Source organism: Cibotium barometz, chromosome 46 (assembly GCF_041138505.1).
Source record: "Cibotium barometz isolate CiBa-2024 chromosome 46, ASM4113850v1, whole genome shotgun sequence".
Classification (NCBI taxonomy): Eukaryota; Viridiplantae; Streptophyta; class Polypodiopsida; order Cyatheales; family Cibotiaceae; genus Cibotium; species Cibotium barometz.
Genome location: NC_141091.1, coordinates 12,037,152 through 12,051,363, shown reverse-complemented (window position 1 = coordinate 12,051,363; position 14,212 = coordinate 12,037,152). Strand labels below are relative to the sequence as shown.

Sequence of the window (14,212 nt, the reverse complement as noted above, 5' to 3'; positions counted from 1 at the left end):
CTCAATCTTGTCTTGATGAAGAAAAGAGGCCAAAGGGAGGAGCTGAATCTTCAAATGCAACAAATTCATCGAATATTGAACAAGCTTTGTCACATATCAAGTGATCAAAGTAAGATGTGTCCATTGCAAAAAGGTGGGTCATTTGGCAAATAATTGTTGGATCAAATATCCCAACAAAATGAAATGTAACAAGTGTAAACAAACGGGACATATCACTTCCAAATGTCCTAACAAAGAGTCAAAGGCTAACTTTGTATTAGCCTCTAACTCCACTAAGAAATTGTTTTAAATATCAATGTAACCACACCTATATCACTTCCAAATGTCCGAACAAAGAGTCAGAGGCTAACTTTGTATCAGCCTCTAACTCCACTAAGAAATTGTTTTAAATATCAATGTAACCACACCTATATCCCTAACCTTGTATGCCTAATGTTATAAAGGCATCCTATGTCCAATACCACCTATTCTAATTTTTTTCATAGTTGGTATTGAGGGGGAGTGCTAAGAGACTGAGGTTATGTAAAAGGGGAGGAGAAGGGTGTGTGTGTGAATAGACTGATTGTCCACTAGCTCACCTATTTAAAGGTGGAGCTAGAAGGCATTTTATGGAGCATGAAGCTTAGTTGTATTTTGAGCAACTTAATAAGAAAGATCTTTTCTTGTATTTTGTGAGTCTCTCTCCTCCACATATTTGATCTAGCATGAGCAACACAAAATTATAACATCAGTGAGCAGGTATAAGGCAAGATTGGTGGTCAAAGGCTATGCATAGACTTACGGCATTGACTATGAAGAGACATTTAGGCGAGTTACAAGAATGGCAACCGTCAGAGCTATCATTGTTATGGCTGTAGCAAAAGGTTGGTCTCTACATTAGATGGATGTAAAGAATGCCTTCCTGCATGGTGATTTGCAAGAAGAAGTTTACATGATGCAACCATCGAGTTATAAGAATGATGCAAACCCAGATTTTGTGTGCAGGTTATGTAAAGCCTTGCATTAGGAAGTGAATGGGGTCTTCTTGGGCCCTTTAATTTGCCCAAGCCTAATCAAGGTGATTAAGGAATAGCCAAATAGGGGGTTGCCATGTGGACAAAAATGTTGGGTTTGTAAGAGAGGTGTAAGAGTGGTCAAAGGGTGTACTTTCCCCCCCAAAAAGGGGGGGAGGCAATTTTACAATTTTCGGACCTCCATAACTTCTACATACAAGCTCCGATTTGAGCGGAGATTCTAGATCCGTGATCTACGCATCAAGAGCTTTCCATAGATATGTTACATGATATGGTTTTGTCCGCTAGATTTTAAATTCCATTTTTTTCCCAAAATTCAAATTCGAATAAAGTAGCCGTTTTGAAGCTTCTAATTAGAAAACATTTCTTCTTAAGAGAAAAGGTTTGACTTCTTAAACTGCCAAATAAAAGGGCCCAAGAAGCCTTCCATTGAGGTCCTAATGGTATGGCTTGAAGCAGGCACCCAGAGCAAGGTCAAACAAGATTGAGGAGTATCTTGTTACCATTGGATTTCAGATATCCAATGCATATTTTTCACTTTATAGAAAAAAGGAAGATAGAGGAATCATACTATTAGTCATCGATGTAGATGACTTGATTGTCACGTGTGATAGTTATGTTGACATACATGATATCAGGAAGCTTCTGAAGCAAAAGTTTGAGATGAAGGATTTGGGTGAGCTACGATACTTTTTGGGCATAGAGGTGGTGAGATCACCTCATGGAATTTTGTTATTGCAGAGAAAATATGACTTGGACATGTTGTCCAAGTATTGTATGACAGGCACCAATCCTATTTCTGTGCCATTGGAATGGAATGGAAAGCTTTCCGTGGATTCAGGTGAGCTTTTGGAGGACCCCACTACATACAGGCGCATAGTGGGTAGCTTGATCTACATGACCATTACTAGGCTAGACTTAAGTTACGATTGTGGACTTGTGAGTCAACTTATGCAGGTACATAAAGTCCATTGTTGATTATAGACTTTTCTATGAGGCTGGTATAGAGATACAACTACATGGGTACACAAATGCTGATTGGGTTGGTAGTGTTGCAGACAGGAAATCTACCACTGGTTTTATGTTCTCATTTGATAGTGTTGTTGTGAGTTGGAGTAGTAAGATGCAGCCAATAGTTGCCTTGTCGAGTACAAAGACTAATACAGGGGTGCTCCTATGACAGCTTATGACGTAGCTTGGTTTAAGAAGCTACTTAGTTTAAGAAGCTACTTGGTGATATGGGTGAGCCCATGGATAAGGCATTTTTCATTTATTGTGACAACATGAGTAGTATAAAGATGGTGAGTACCTAGTATACCATGCTAGATTGAAGCACATTGAGGTGCACTATGACTTTGTGAGGAAGAAGGTTCTAGCAAGCGATGTAGAAGGCATTGAGCACATAGAAGCTCCACAAGTTTAGGAGCTTACTTGGAATACAGTGTGTAAAGTTGAGCTCAAGGGGGAGTGTTGAGATATCGAGTACGAATGAACATTGATGACCCACTTGGGTGGTACCTTCTGCACTTATGCCACTGGTATGGTTGGTGAGATTATGGTCAATATATTGCCAATGGATGATAGGCTATGTGATAGCTAGTTTGGAGTACTAGAGTTATAAAATATTTATAGGGCGCCAACTCATATAGTCGGGTTCACACCACTTTGTATGTTGTAAGAGAACTCTATGTATGTACTCTTATCTTTTAGTTATATGTAGAGAAGAGAAAAAGATAGTAGAAAATTCAGCCATCCATCTCTCTTATATCTTGCACTCTTTTGTGTGTGTGTGTGTGTGTGTGTGTGTGTGTGTTTACTTGCAAGGAACTCAAGCTCTTTCTCTCCCCCACACTCTTTAAGCTTACGGAGGAGTGTTGAGAAAATACAAGCTCAATACAAGAATGAGAGCTTGAGGGGGGGTGTTGAGAAAAGACAATCACAAGACAATAGCAAGAGCGAGATGATTCCAATGATCTAGACTACATGTGATTCTAAGCAGTTTAGCACATACCACAATCTCGTGCATGAAAAACCCCTAGATTAGTGTGTGTGCATGTGAAGTGTATTTTTTACGCTTGTAACTTTAGTGTTTTCAAGAAGCTTCTTTCTAATATTTTTAGAGAATTATTTTGCATGCAGTTGTATAAATAGTTCTCTTGGTTTCTCACACTAAATTACATTCTCGTATGACCAACGAAGAGGACAAGATGGATGGGCTACCACACCCACTTTAAGGAGATGTATTTGCAACCTAGAATGTAAAACCAAATGATACATGTTTCAGCAAAGTCCAAGTTCCACTCTTATCTTGAACCTCGTCTTAAATATCAAGCATGTAAGCCAATCAAGAGCTAGAAAGCTCACAAACATGCAAGTCCATAACCCACAAACATGGAAGTCCATAAGCCCATAAACTTGTAATCCAGTAAGCCCAAAAGCCCACCTCAAGCCCGAGATCCTACAAAACCCACAAGCTTATGAGCGAACAAGATTGTGAGCCCACAAAAGCCCATGAGCCCACAAGTGATCCCACAAGTTCATGAGTCCATAAGCCTAACAACAAGCTCATAAGTCCAAAAGCCTTGTAGTAGACTAGCAGGCACGTTAGTCTAATGAGCCAAAAGGCCTACAAGTTGTCAAGTTTTTGAGCTGGAAACATAGAAATCTTGCAAGCCCACAAGTCTACAAATTAGTAAGTCCACAAGTCCAAAAGTTGGTAAGTGTGTAAGCCTACAAGCCAGCAAGTCTGCAAACCAATAAGCTAATGAGCCCCATGGTATTTTATTTGTGTAAGAGTGTAACATAAAAGAGATCATATACATTAAAGAGAGCTCTCATGCATGTATATAAGAGCGCTTATGAGATCTATATACATGCTTAAGGGCTCTTATACATTATGTATATAAAATAAAGAAAATTAAAGAAAACATTTGAAATTTTTATTTTTTAGATAACTTTTCTTGAATTTATTATTTTAGTACCTACATAAGTGTTGCTCGAACCACTTGTCATGCTTATATTAACAAAAAATATCATCACTTATACCATCTCTTATGCTATCATTTGAGCGCTAAAAATATTTTGTTTTATTTTATTAAATTGTTGACATAGGCACTAAAGCTTTCTCAATGTGTTGTAGTGAATTCGAGACTTGTGTGTGTGTGTGTGTGTGTGTGAGAGAGAGAGAGAGAGAGAGAGAGAGAGAGAGAGACAGAGGCAGAGACAGAGAGCATAGGAGTATCATCCCTTGCAATAATTTGTATATTTAGTCAGCATATCAAATGGTACTAACTTTCTTATACGGCCCTTAAAAGATACATGCTATTATCTCTTTTATAATCTTTTTTTTAACAAGGGATCTTCACCATGTGGCTCTTTAATATTATAAACCATACTTTTATTTTGTTAAGTGCTCTTATTATTCGTTAATTTACAAATATTATGTGACATTAACAAAGTTATTCACAATATTTGTTATTACTTCTTACAATTAAAATAAAGTTAAAGAGACATGATATTAATACTAATATAGATAAAGAGACAAAAAATAGCAAAGTAAATGAAAGAATTTTAAAGATAGTCAACTCATGCAGTATTTGTTATTACTTCTTACAATTACAATAAAGTTAAAGAGACATGATATTTATACTAATATAGATAAAGAGACAACAAATAGATAAAGATAGTCAACTCACGCAAGCCCCAACTTTCATCTTTGATCACATTAAATTATTTAACTTCATAAATGTCTCCTTATTTCTTGATATCCACTATTGTGAAAGTTTTATCCATATACACTACACCTATCAAAATACTAGAGCTAAAGGAATTCCTAATTAAAAGAATGGTTTGGTCTTCATTGAATCTCTCTATTTTATCTAATTCCAATAGTTTATATATTGTTTGGTATTGAACCCATGAGTGGAAATTAGTATAGGCCTACATGGTTTCAATATCACAAATATTTATTACTTCAAAAGTAGGGGAAACCCATGAGCATGTGCGTGTGCATGAGCATGTTTTTGCACATGCTTGTGTGTACACAAGTGCAAGTGTGTGCATGTGGAACAAAACTTTTTTAGGCAATGCGGTCTTCTTTTAGAACAACAAGCAATGTTTTCGTTACAAAGTGCATAATTATGATTATTGAATACAAAAGATGATGTGAATGCTTATTTTACATTATAAAAAGGCTTTTCTTATAAGATTTATCAAACGCATGGTTACTTCATACTTCTGTTTAAAGATAATCATGAAAAGGATGATTGCTACATACAATTTTTAAAAGATTCATCAAAGGAAGGTAACTAAGTGTAACTATGTGCTACTCATTTTTTAGTAAGTTTGTAATCATTTTCTCATTTTATTTTATTAACCATGGTTTTTTATCACTACTTTGTAGAGTGCTGATATTATTCATATTATGATCAATAGAAGATTAGGAAATTTATGATATAGGTATTTCTTTTCAATATATAGGTTTTTTATTGCTACTTTGTAGAGTGGTGATACTATTCATATTATGATCAATAGAAGAGTGTGACCTTTATGATGATAAAGTTATTTCTTTTCAATATATAAGTAACTATTGATTCCAAGCAATTATTGATTCCAATGCAAACTATGTCACATACTATGTTTATATTTTATTATTCTCTTGTTTTTTCCGTTTATGGATGTTTTTGGTAACCTTACCAAAATTTATACATTGAAAATTATTTGCCAAGTTTTAGTAGGCTACTAAGAAAGATACTTTAGCTTTGGTAATAATTGGTATTTACTAAGGCTACAAAACCCTTGAGATGAAAATAAAAATCAAGCTATATCTGGCCAACCACTACATGGCACTAAATTATTTGCCAAGTTTTAGTAGGTTACCAAGAAAGATAATTTAGCTTTTCTATTTGATTACCCACAATAATTGTTGTTTACCAAGGCTACAAAACCCTCGAAAATAAAAATCAAGCTATATCTAGCCAACCACTACATCGCACTATACACCAAATGATTAAATTCATAAATAGTGGTTTTTTTAAAAGAGAAAAAACTTTAATCCTTCTTCATAAGAAGTTAATTGCTATGAGTAAAAGGAAGTGGTTTTTTTTATTGCTCTATGTCATTATATATGATCAAGAAACATTTTTCCTTTGAACCAAAGATATCTAGAAGTTAAACAAAAGAAAATAAATGCTGGCCTAGAGAGCAAAAGATAGGTTTGTTTTAGCCTAGATCTGGTATAAATTTTGAAAAAGCCTTGTTTAAATGATGGGAGAAGGAAAAATTCAACATTGGACTGAGTATGAACAAATCCTTGTTCAAAACAAGGAATTATGTTCAACCTATAGTGACAAAGATTGATATTAGGTTCAATAGAAATAGCTTGAACACAAATAGAGCTACCATATACACCCTTGAAATTTGAAGTTCGAAGATATAATATTGAACAGGGTGAAAGCAAGGTAAGGTGGACCCAAAAGCTGTGTCCTTTTTGACACTCTTTTTACACTGTATTTTTGTTCTTGAAGGTACCTAAACTACAAATCCACATATGGCAATGTGCTTTCAAGATCTCTTATACCTCAAAGCACTAGAAACACTTTGATAACTCCTAAAGCAAGGTAAGTTGAACCACTTACAAGGTGCTTTTTAAAATGCAAAAAAGTTGTGTACGTTACATTGCTTTCACCCAATGCCGAGAGGAGTTTGTGGGTTAGAGCCTTTACACGCAAGCTTTGGAAGTCTAAGCTTTATTCTCAATAAAAACACAAGCAGGGAGATCTACAAAGAGACATGAGCATGGGTAGGGGAGATCTCTCCCATTTTACATTATTGTCATACGAGTTTGTAAACACTCTGGAGTCTTATGGAGTTTTTCCATGGCGCGCCTAATTAACTACAAGGCTAAGGAAGTTACAATTGTAGTGAATGCATGCGGGTTACTTTCTCATAAGATGATGCGGATGTAGTGCTGATTGAACTAGCCAAGTTACATAACAAAAACCGAAATGTGCCGATTTTGGCACACTTAGGAACGGTTAGCCAAGCTACATGAGCGTAGGAAAAGGCTTATATAGGTGCCAAATTTTGATTCAAGTTGATTGATTAGGTGGTAGAGACATTATATGCTAGAAGCTTACTTTGTTGGCATTGGGCACAATTAGAAACAACGAACCAGCCTTGAGAGTAGAGAGCAGCATTAAAAGATAGGTAGGGAGCAGGTGGCATGCTGCACCGCCATCCTACTTGTCAAGGAAGGCTTTTGCCTTTGTGATGAAGGTGAAATGAGTACTTGTGAAGAGTGCATGAACTTTGCTTTAAGGAAATCGCCAATCAAAACGTTACAAATTTAATGGGTTGTGGGCTCTGTAGACTGTGTGTCTATTTCTGGCTCTCTCCCTCTCATTTTTTAATTCAGCATGTTTTTTATTTATTTAAAAAAAAAACGCTATCCATGCAACCACCACCACTTCGAGCAATCTTGCTTTTTGCCTTGCCCACCCTGCCCGACTGTGTAACATGCGACCAGGCTCTTAGGTAGGAAGTGAGTGAGAGGTCAACACGAGAGGTCAAAAGTTCAAGTGTCTCAGTCCACACACGTTTGCACGTTTTTTCAAAGGCGCTCTTCCTTCCTCAACTGTAATATTAGCAGCCGCCCTTATTTCTCCCTAATCACATCACAACTGTAATACTAGGAGCCGCCCTCGGCGGCTCTATATATTTGGAACTTGGGCTCTAAGCACAGCGTCTCTCCGCTCTGAGCCCCCCCCTCTCTCTCTCTCTCTTCCCGCCGCTACGTCGTGCGCTTTAATCACAAGCTCCTCATCCGATGATCATCACGCCTGCTAGACTCTCTTTCTGATGAATTGCACGCGTTGTTGATCATCTGAGAGGAAGCTTTTGAAGCAAGCGTTCCTTACATCCATCACCAATTATAAGCCCCCAAATCACCTGTAAGCTGCCCAGTCCTGCAAATCGACGCTACTGCCGCGGCTGTTTGATCCACAAGCGATCTTTAGCTACCTGTTAAGCTTTCATCGACACATTTCTCAAAGCTCGTGAGTGGTTTATTATATTAACAGTTAATAATTTTGCAGGATCAAGGCGAGTCATATTATTGCTGCTTAAGTTAAGATTAGTGTTCGTAACTTGTTCAAAATGCGTAACTTAATCCTAGTTTTTGACCTATGGCGATGCTGCAGTCATATAATTATAGCTGCAGTTAACACTTATGTTAACTTAACTTGTTCTAACTGCTTGACTTAATACTAGTTTTCGACCTATGGAGATGCTGCAGGTATATGTTTAACATAATCATCCTAACTGGTTCTACAGCACGACGTATCCCCGCTCGTGCTTTTGCAAAAAAGCATGCATGATCTGATCGAACGTGTTACCGTCCCCCACCACCAACAATGGTAATGGCTACCACATTTGTCTTAACCCTTCAAAAAAAACAATGTGAACTCCATCACCTGTGCCAAGCGAACATGAGAAAAAACTTCATCTTGGTGTGATCTATCTCAGACTCCTCACTCACCGCCCAGTGACCTTCGTGTTATCCTAGTACCTTCTTCAAGCCTCCTTTTTGAGTGGCAAGTTAGGTAGCATTGGTGTGCATAGTGTGCGAGTCCACTATCCCTATTCTGGAATCCTACCTAAAAGAATTGCTAATTAAAATATTGGTTTTGGCCTTCAATTAATCTCTCTATTTCATCTAATTCCAATAGTTTATATATTGTTAGCATGGGTGGAAATTAGTACAAGACTACATGGTTTCAATATCATAAATATTTATTACTTCAAAATTAGGGGAAATCCATGAGCACGTGTGTGTGCATAAGCATGTTTTTGCACATGCTTGTGTGTACACAAGTGCAAGTGTGTGCATGTGGAACAAACCTTTTTGAGGCAGTGCAGGCTTCTTTTAGAACAATAGGCAATGTTTTCATTACAAAGTGCATAATTATGATTATTGAATACAAAAGATGATGTGAATGCTTATTTTACATTATAAATAGGCTTTTTTTATAAGCTTTACCATCAAAAGCATGGTTGCTACATACTTCTTTTAAAAGATAATCATGAAAAGGATGATTGCTACATTCAATTTTTATAAGATTCATCATCATGAAAAGAAGGTAACTAAGTGTAACTACGTGCTACTCTCTTTTCAGTAATTTTGTAATCATTTTCTCATTTTATTTTATTAACCATGGTTTTTATCACAACTTTGTAGAGTGATGATACTATTCATATTATGATTAATAGAAGATTAGGACATTTATGATATAGTTATTTCTTTTCATCTTTGATCACATTTAATTTAACTTCATGAATGTCTCCTTATTTCTTGATATCCACTATTGTGAAAATTTTTTTCATATACACTAGACCTATCAAACTACTAGAGCTAAAAGAATTGCTAACGAAAAGATTGGTTTTGGTCTTCATTGAATCTCTCTATTTCATCTAATTCCAATAGTTTATATATTGTTTGGTTTTGAATCCATGAGTGGAAATCACTACAGGCCTACATGGTTTCAATATCACAAATATTTACTACTTCAAAAGTAGGGGAAATCCATGAGCATGTGTGTGTGCATGAGCATGTTTTTGCACATGCTTGTGTGTACACAAGTGCAAGTGTGTGCATGTGGAACAAACCTTTATGAAGCAATGCAGGCTTCTTTTAGAACAACAAGCAATGTTTTCATTACAAAGTGCATAATTATGATTATTTACAAAAGATGATGTGAATGCCTATTTTACATTATAAATAGGCTTTTTTTATAAGATTTACCATCCAAAGCATGGTTCCTACATACTTTTGTTTAAAGATAATCATGAAAACGATGATTGCTACATACAATTTTTATAAGATTCATCATGAAAGGAAGGTAGCTAAGTGTAACTACGTGCTACTCATTTTTTAGTAAGTTTGTAATCATTTTCTCATTTTATTTTATTAACGATGGTTTTTTATCGCTACTTTGTAGAGTGATGATACTATTCATAATTTGATCAATAGAAGATTAGGAAATTTATGATATAGTTATTTCTTTTCAATATATAGGTTTTTTATCGGTTACTTTATAGAGTGGTGATACTATTCATATTATGATCAATAGAAAAGTGTGATATTTATGAGAAAGTTATTTCTTTTCAATATATAAGTAGCTATTGATTCCAATGCAAACTATGTCACATACTATGTTTATATTTTATTACTCTCTTGTTTCTTCCTTTCATGGATGTTTTTGGTAACCTTACCAAAATTTGTACATTGAAAATTATTTGCCAAAGTTTTAGCAGGCTACTAAAACTTAAGAAAGATACTTTTGTTTTGGTGTTTGATTAGAAATAATAATTGGTATTTACTAAGGCTACAAAACCCTTGAGATGAAAATAAAAATCAAGCAATATCTGGCCAACCACTACATGTGGCACTAAATTATTTGCCAAGTTTTAGTAGCCTACCAAGAAAAATAATTTAGCTTTGCTATTTGATTAGCCATAATAATTGGTGTTTACCAAGGTTACAAAACACTTGAAAATAAAAATCAATCTATATCTAGCCAACCACTACATGGCACTATACACCAAATAATTAAATTCGTAAATAGTGGTTTTTCTAAAAGAGAAAAAACTTTAATCCTTCTTTATAGAAGAAGTTAATTGCCTTGAGTAAAAGGAAGTGTTTTTTTCATTGCTATATGTCATTATATATGATCAGGAAACATTTTTCCTTTGAACCAAAGATATCTAGATGTTTAACAAAAGAAAATAAATGCCGGCCTAGAGAGCAAAACACAGGTTTGCTTTAGCCTAGATCTGGTATAAAATTTGAAAAAGCCTTGTTTAAATGATGAGAGAAGGAAAATTTCAACATTGGTGTTATGGCTCGCCCTAACCCTCCTTGAAACACATTCAAAAAGAGCTTACTTGGTGTACCAAAAGCCTATGCATATTTTGAAACATGCCAGGTGTAGTAGATTTTCTCAAAGAGTAACTATTTTAAGGGAGATTAGGAAAGCTCAAAAATGTATTGAGCTCTGTATTCCTAAGGCTTCTTTCTAGAGGTTAGTGAGATCAGTTTGTGATCAATGGTCTCTTCAGATGAGGTGGAAGAGAACAGGCTTGTTTTGTCTTTTAGGAGACAACCAAAGATTTTATTTTAGAATATTTCAATGATATGTGTATAGTGGCTGCACATGCCTACAGAATCACCATCATGGTTAAAGATTCAGAGACTCTGAAGAGAGTTAGATGGAGATTCAAGAAGCATCTATTTCCTATCGAAATAATTGATCCTAAAATGAGAGATATTCTTATGATACCCCCTGTTAGGAAGCAGAGCGATGACATAAAGATCACAGAGGTTACACATGAAGTTAATACAAGAACCAGGGTTGAACATGAGTCTAGGTTATAGCAGGAAGCACTGAAGCAGAAGAATGCAATGGCCATGGAGAAGCCTACAGAGGTTGAACTTTCAAGGGACAAGTTGTACCAGGAGGAAACTGCAGAATTAGATGCTGTCAATTTACATGAATTGTTAAAACCTTAGAATGGTATATATGTCTTCGTAGCCCTGGATGATGGGGAGAGACAACTTAGCCTCGACTTGGTGGACCTAAATATATTGAAGCAGGAGAGAGATCAAATATCTGACTCTATTTTGTATGTTTGTCTAAAGTAAGTTCTTCTTCATCTGAGTCTAATGTATTTGTTTGCTTCAAGTTTGATAATTTCTAGTGTTAATGTTTATTTTTTTATTTGGCAGTTTGGTAAAGTTTAAGATCCCTGCAGAGTCCCAAACAGAAGTTTTTATTCTTAATTCTCAATTGGCTCCTCTGCTACTAAGGATCAAAAGTACTCCACACCTTACTTACTTTAACTTCAGGGCAGTCAACACGATTATTTTTCCATATGAATCAAGGTAAATATACATATTTTTTTATATTATTTAAAATTTTGATTGATTTAATGTCTTGTTTTTTATTCTGGTTTTTAATGTTTCAACAATCATTGGAGCCTTGTCTACTTGGAGGTAGACAAGAAGATGTCTGGACTATGAATTCCATACCAGGTACACACCCTGAATTGAGATTGTGAGTCTTGCTCATTTATGTTACTCTAAATTACCACGTCCTTTTGTAATTTTTGGTGTCTTATTAAATTTGTATGCCTTGACAATTGTATTAAGAGAATGCTTGCAGCAGCTATTGGCCCTATTTGCCTTGTTGAAGGTATTTTTAATTCTGCAAACCAAGGAAATATATGTGCCATATCAAATAGATGGCTATTCGTGTGGCTGGAGAACTATTATACATGTAGAGTACCTATTAGATAGCCTGTTTCAACATAACCCTACATGGACCAAGGTAATAAAACTTGTTGATAATTTCTCCCTCAGCAACCATAAATTTATGCTCTACTAAACTTGATTATTTTTTTCCCTTTCACCGTAGTTAAATATTGAAAGATGCGACAACCTCTTTGTGGAGTGCTATAGAGTAACCATGATACGGGTGATCTTAAAATGTGCTGAGAAGAAGACCCCACAGAACAAACCTACTTTCCCAAATGAGATTGGGATTCTCGTCAAGTACGGAACTGTTCAGCCAGATCCCAACGAGGGGAAGGAGGAGGAGAGTGTTGAGCAAGAGAAGAACGGTGAGGATGAAAAAGGAGGGAAGGAGGAGGAGGGCAAAGAAGAGAAGGGTGAGGAGGATGAGGGCAGAGAAGAGGAGGTTGAGGAGGGCAAGGAAGAAAAGGGTGAGAAGAAGAAGATGGATGAGGAGGAGAATAAAGAAGAGAAGGTTGAGAAGGGCTGGGAAGAGGTGTGGGGTGGAGAATATGGGTGAGGAGGAGAAGAAGGATGAGAATGTTTCGGAAGACCAGAACAACAAGTTGGAAGAGGAGGAGGGAGTTGAGCTCAAGGACACGGATGGAGATGTGGAACAATTGGTTGCCACTCTTCATATGATGAGAGATACACATCTACATACACAAACAATTGAACCTAAAAATGAGAACAATAATTCAATGATTATTGGTATTAAAAGTGATAACAATAATGAATTTCTTTGAGGTTGAGAGGATTACAAATTGTTTTATGTGGTTGCAAGGATGATTGATCCTCTCTGCTAAGTACAAGCTCGTTGTGCATTTAGACATGTTTCACAAGCACCTCCTTTATAGTTGTCCTTTTGCTCTCTATCTTGAAGTATTTGATTCTACCCTTCCATGCCATAATGAAAATGTATGTTTTTGCCTTCTTGTTTGCATAAGCACCCAGGTTCCCTTGGTTATTTGAACTTGTGTCCATTGGTTCTGTTCATTGACTGTGTTGGAGATAAGTACAGAAAACACTGATGATCTAGGTTTCCTTGGCCTTTGAAGTGTTTCGTCAATATCCTATGATGCAGGGTATGATCGACATGATATGAACCGATGGTTTGTAGCCATTGTTTAGAAAATATACAGAGCTAAAAGATTAGAGTGTAGAAGGATGAAGGAAAGCAGTGCCTAGCTAGGAGAATGAAGAGAGCAAAACGAGAAGAAGAATACATACATAGGTAGTTCACTTTAAATTTTTCCTCCTTGACAAGTAAAGATAAGATATCGAGGATAAAAAATTCTCCATTTGTACTTGGGCAGGCATCTTCGATGCAATTTCTGTCAGATTCTCCAAAAAAGTTATATATTTAAGATGAATACGATTGTTTTTCGAATATACATAAAAACTTTTTAAGAAATTTTAAATAAATATAGATAATTTTCAACGTTACGTTGCTTGCTTGCTCATTGGTTGGTGGCTATTTTCTCTCTCTTCTAAAAGGCCCTCCAAATGACCTCCAAAATGTTCTAATGTATGTATAAAGGCTATGCATAAGCCTAAACCCTAAGCCTATTGCATAAGGACTCATGCATAATCTTATTGCATACGGACTTATGCATAAGGGCTTATGCAATAAACCCTAAATCCAAAGCCTAATGCATAAGGGCTTATGCATAAGCCTATTGCATAAGGGCCTATGCATAAGCCTATACGCATAAAGGCTATGCATAAGCCTAAAACCTAAGCTTATTGCATAAACCCTAGGCCTATGTCTAAACCCTAAACCCTAAGCCTAATGCACAAGGGCTTGTCCATAAGCCTATGCATAAGGCTTATGCATAAGCCTATTGCTTAA

The 14,212-nt window shown here is 36.1% G+C and overlaps 1 protein-coding gene across 1 annotated transcript; it reads left to right on the top strand.

The window, feature by feature from the left end:
• Positions 1–12,074: 12,074 nt before the first annotated feature.
• Positions 12,075–13,382, top strand: LOC147611888 (uncharacterized). Its single transcript, XM_086784269.1, has 2 exons — positions 12,075–12,397; positions 12,485–13,382. Exon 2 carries the CDS (start codon positions 12,536–12,538, stop codon positions 12,878–12,880), a length of 345 nt encoding a protein of 114 aa, XP_086640395.1. The 5' UTR covers positions 12,075–12,397; positions 12,485–12,535; the 3' UTR covers positions 12,881–13,382.
• The last annotated feature ends 830 nt before the right edge of the window (positions 13,383–14,212 follow it).